Below are 5,524 nucleotides of genomic sequence, written 5' to 3' on the forward strand. Positions count from 1 at the left end.
ATCAAAAACCTGTTCTTTGAACGTTTTGTGTGTTGAAGGCTATACGGTGCTACTGTTTTGTGCGTAGTATTTGTATATGTCTAGTTCGGGTTCCGTCTTATGTACATAACAACATCTGCTTTCAAGAGATCCTGGTCCGGGAAGCATAGTTTGCACGACAGCACGAAACATAACTTTTAAATTTATATAATTCATACTTTGTCATTTCAATGACAATGACAATTCGCGAAAGCTGAAATAAGTTTAAAATAATGATTTTCTCACCCTGCTTAGATTTATTAAAGTGTACGTATTATTTACAGGCTGTAGGTTTGAATTAGGATTCGTGGAATTATATAAGTTTCTTAATAAATATTTCATTATCACAACTTTTTAAACTTTAAGAAAAAAAATGTTCTCAGCAGCAATTGGTCAAAATTTGACGAAGACTGCAACAGGGAAGCTATGTGTTCCCTATAAATATCAGAGTGTCGGCTCAGTTATGAATAAACAGGTACAAATCTAGCAGGTAAGTGCAAACATTTGAAGTGCTTCCAATTACTTTACAAAATTTAACAGAAAAGATATATATGGACTGTACAAACTGCTTAAAAAATCGAAATTTAAAAAAGTATTGGAAACATGTTTTAATGTTACAATATTCGTATGAAAAAGGTCAAAGATAACTTGAAGCAAAAACTAAAGACACGACACGAATAATAAAATCTTTTTTTGTGTGTGTGATAATAAGCGTTGAACCTAATAAGTATAATTCTTAAAGCTACTTTTATTTAAATTTCATTAGATAAAAATCTATATATAGCTTGATTTCATTCTATAGTTACATGTAGGTGAAAACATTAGAATAACTATTTTATATCTTCCTATTTAGAGGCAAAAAGAGTAAATAAGATTTTTTCGGGATAGCAGAATGAATACCGCAACTGTGCTATTTGTTGCAGTTTCCATTTTGGCATGCAAAGCATTCAAGGTATAGTTTCATTATGCCTGTAATATTTTCCTAAAGTTAAATTTATAGCGGTTTTCCACGCTCGCTAGAACTGATATATGTACATATTTGTATCCGTTATATCATATTTTCAAATATATTTTCACCAAAATGAATAATAAAATGGCATGCAATCTGGTTGTGCCATTCTTTAATTGGTTTATTTTCAAACATGGAAAAAAGAGTTTTACGTTTTCAAAGTTTCCTACTTAATATTTGAATTTTAAAATTATAATTATAATATAATTGTTCAAACAGATTCAATGAATTATTGTGAAATCCAAATATCAAATATATGAATAAACTTTATCTCTCTACTTATCTATGAAAAACACGTAAATTTTTGACTTCTCAGAAGTCCTTAATTTAACTTTTTATGTAGTTTTCGACGTGTTCATTATTTTAAGACACATGCAAAAAGTCATAATATATCAAAGCATTGCTCTGTAGATGTGTTTTAACTATTTTGCTTGACAGTTCAATAGAAATTATCATTGCTTACTTCCAGTTTGAGGAGACAGTTGTAGCAACTGAAGATGGAGATATTTACAAAGTGGCAAATTTGCATGATAAAAACAAGGATATAACTATAGTGAAGAAGGACAATGAAATCGAAGAGGTACAAACTTCAGCCCAAAATGAGGTACAGGCTACATTATATCTGAGTTCTCTGTTTCTTTGTTTAGCTTTAAAATGAATCGTAAAGTAGCATATTGAAAGAAAAGCATAAGACTCCGTAAAATTGACGATTTCTTTTTTATTTGTTTTTTTTTAATATTTGTCTTGATATAATTTGTTATATTGTATTGAGAACAATGTACAGTCCATCGATTTTAAACGCATCCGCTAAAAATTCATGGCAGCATGAGATAATAGATACAATTATGAAAAAAAAATGTATTAAAACAATATACAATATAGAAAATTGAACTTTAAAAAGTTAAAATTATTTTATTTTAAATGTTGATTATCTTGTCACTAGCTTGTATTCTATAAATAGAATTAAGTAACAATTAAATACAAAAGAAATAAATGAAAATAAATATATAAAATACGAATTTCACAGATGCAAATTCTGGTAGTATACTTGAGACAAAAAGCAACTTGTAATACATTAATTCTCAAAATTCACGATTTTCCAAAATGCAATGTTTTTGTCGCTATCAGAATTTTTATATTGATTTTTTGTTTGATTACAGACTTTTACTATTATTAAGAAGAACGACACATGTTATGTAATGTATGGTCAAGTAAGTTTGGAGCGCTCAGTTGTTAAAATTATCAGTATTTAAGTACCAGTCCACATAAAGTTCAGACACTGCCAATGGTTAAGTGATTCGCGGCGAAGAAAAACCCACTAAAATCGACCAAATGAAACCAAAACATGAACTCTTTAAAGTGCCAATTTCATGTACAATCTAAATCATTTTATTTCATAAGCAAGCGCAAGAACCAAATGAAAAAAAATTAATACTAGTTATGTGACCAGTAACTATTTGAGAAGATGAAATAAATCTGAATTCAGAGGTTTTTTTTACACGCATGAATCACCTTTTGTCTGAATTTAAAAAAAGACTGCTACTTAAGTACTTCTCTGTCTAAGAATCAGGAAAAATTGGTTTGAGTTCTGGCACGTGAAGAAAAAAAGATTTTATTGCATTATCCAAGTACTTATACCCCATAACCTCCAGAAATAACAATCAAATTGTTTGTAATGTTTGTTTTTTTTAAATATTGATAAGACAATCTTAGTTAAAATGCCCTATGGCATAATTAGTAAAAGATATGTACATCACAGTCCTTATAGATGAAATTAAAAATCTTTTCTGTTGTTTTCTAGATGTATTGGATTTTGAGGAAAAAAAGTACAAATTAAAAAAAAATAGGATGTGTCATCTAATACATGATTCTTACACAGAATGGTACTTAAATCACGTATTACTGTTACTTGTTATACTCATTAATATAAGAAAATTAAAATACTTTTTTGTGAGGTGTTATTTCTGTGTGGCAGCCTCTTTTCAAAACTAATTATTAAGAAAACAAATTGAACAGTGATGATGCAATTGATAAACATATATTTCTAATTTTTAGAGCTGTACAGGTACAAGTATTAACAGAACATGAACAAATACAAAACAAGAAATTTAATCAACTTAAAACATGATGAAAAAGGGCCTTGATTAAAATATTTGCTTTCTTTTTGTGATTTACTGCTTGAAAAATCGTTGTTTATAAAAATTGATCTACATCTAATGAAGTAACTGTTCTTGATTTTCTATACTTGTCATATATTTTAAGGACAACTTTACTGAATGTCATGATGCATCCGAAAATGATGACCGTTTCACAGACCTAGAACTACAACGGATCAAACAGGAGTGTGATGGTTACCAGACTGTATTTGTCAGGGCTTTGCCATGTAAAAACGGTAAGGATAAAATCATAATGTCACAACTTTTAACAATACACAAGGATAAGAATTATTTACACTGTTCATAACAGTATGAAATCTAGAAATTGACGCTTCGGTATTGTTTATATTCAATCCTTACTTTTAGTTAAGAATGAAAGAGTGAAAAGTCTTACTGTTGTTATGTTTGTATTAGTATTCAGTATTTTATTGAGGTTTTACCATGTTGTTTCACCATATCTGTTCTTTTTTTCAACTAAGATTTAATATTTTTCTTTGGATAATATTTTTCTACATTTTAAACATTTTCTTTAAATCTTTCAGAGAAAATTCAGAAGAGAGCAATTTGTTTTAACAGAAGGATATGCCGAGTTTATTTTAGAATAATCTTTGGAAGAAGGCGTGTTTTTGTAATCTGTTTTACAATAAGAAAATGCTATTGATTTCAGAAAACATTTTTGCTTTTTCCGTTGACTATATAGACTTTCACAGTTGTTTGTTGCATTTGTATCTTATCTGTATATGCTTTACAAATGTATATATATTCTTTTTTTATACCTGTAGTAGTCCGTAGAGGACTTAAATCGCAAAAAGTCATCATTGAAGATAATTTGTCAAACTTATTTTTATTACTTTCAAATTTAATTTATCCCTTTCATTATCAAAGATAATTAATTGCTTATTTAAAGGGCAACCATCAATTCTGTAAAGGTTTTAAATTAAAAAGAAGCCTGAATATTGAAGTAACAGTTTGTAGAAAAAATAGCATCCCCAAAAAATGAGGAATGGCGAACGACAAATCGTACAACTCATACAAAATACATAGTACACATAGAAAAAAAAAACAAAAAAGCAGGACCCCTACTTAACACCTAAAGTGAACGCATGGGCTGAAAAATGGTGGAAAGTTCCTGCATTTTATTAAATGTTTTGTTCATTAAAGAGGAGAAATATCTATTGTCCAATAAAAAAAAAACGGGCACTCCGTAAAAATCAATTATGGGATTCATACAAGTGTTATACTTTTTGCAACAACGAAATTAATCAAGAAGCAACATATCCTTTTCTTGGTATCTTTTTCCTAAGAAGCTGATTGTTTTGATTGACTGCATGTTACTTTTGTGTATAAATAAAAATAAAAGTGCTGAATACTGATATGACTGAAAAGTTAAAAAAAAATACAAAAATCAAAAACTCTAACGAATGGGTCATGTTTATCTTTAAGGATAAGATGAAGCAAACAAACCATTCAGATACGTGTGTTCACGTATTGTTCAATACTGATCAACAATTTTAATAACAAACAAAGTCTTTCTAATTCACCAAAGACTCGGTATTCTGATTCGAATATCTGGAAGAAATTTGCACGTTCATTAATATCTTAATACTTCAATAGACTAGTATAAAATTTTCACCTAAATAATGTGATATATCACTTGCGACATATCGTAGTTTAATTCATAAAATACATTGATACACTGGTCAATGTCTTTTTTTATGTCTGGAACCAATTGAGGAGAATATTTAGTTATACTGGTCATGGTAATAATTAAGTGTTAAGTAAATATAACAAACTGATATGTGGTGAAAGTCATTACATATCCATCATTGTCGTTTCATTATAATGAATATATAATGAATTATAATCATGAGACAAAATTGTTACAGCAATAAAATAAAGTTGGGGAAGGGATTTAGTATACCTTAAAAATTGTTTAAATGAAAACAATCACTCAAAGATTTTTTAGAATGATTTTTTGTGTTCTGTGGATTCGTCATTCAGAAATAGATATGGAAAAATTGAAAAAAAAGAACAGATGTTGTGATACGCATCAATGCACTATCGTATAACTTTTATTAAAAAAAGTAAATACTTACAAAAGAACACATACACAAATCTTCAATAAGCGAAACAACATCTTTAACTATACTCCAAGTCACCTCAGATTGTTTGCGTTTTTTTGCGTTTATTTTTGTAATTACTCGACGGGTCCTTTCAAAAACTTGGACTATAAGCTCTGAAAGATTCCGACTGCAGCAGTAATGAAATCCACGGTAACAGACCGACTAAGACAAATAAATGACCAATATCTCCAGATTGTTGACAGGCGCATGTCTGCGGT

General features: G+C 28.9%; 1 protein-coding gene across 1 annotated transcript; it reads left to right on the top strand.

The window, feature by feature from the left end:
- Window positions 1-410: 410 nt before the first annotated feature.
- Window positions 411-4,556, top strand: LOC148629069 (uncharacterized). The gene is made up of 6 exons (XM_088543404.1): window positions 411-508; window positions 872-970; window positions 1,497-1,631; window positions 2,188-2,238; window positions 3,290-3,419; window positions 3,726-4,556. Exons 2-6 carry the CDS (start codon window positions 911-913, stop codon window positions 3,842-3,844), a joined length of 495 nt encoding a protein of 164 aa, XP_088399530.1. The 5' UTR covers window positions 411-508; window positions 872-910; the 3' UTR covers window positions 3,845-4,556.
- The last annotated feature ends 968 nt before the right edge of the window (window positions 4,557-5,524 follow it).

Source organism: Perna viridis, chromosome 1 (genome assembly GCF_037379345.1).
Source record: "Perna viridis isolate PV_CMFRI_1.1 ecotype Kerala chromosome 1, ASM3737934v1, whole genome shotgun sequence".
Taxonomy (NCBI): Eukaryota; Metazoa; Mollusca; class Bivalvia; order Mytilida; family Mytilidae; genus Perna; species Perna viridis.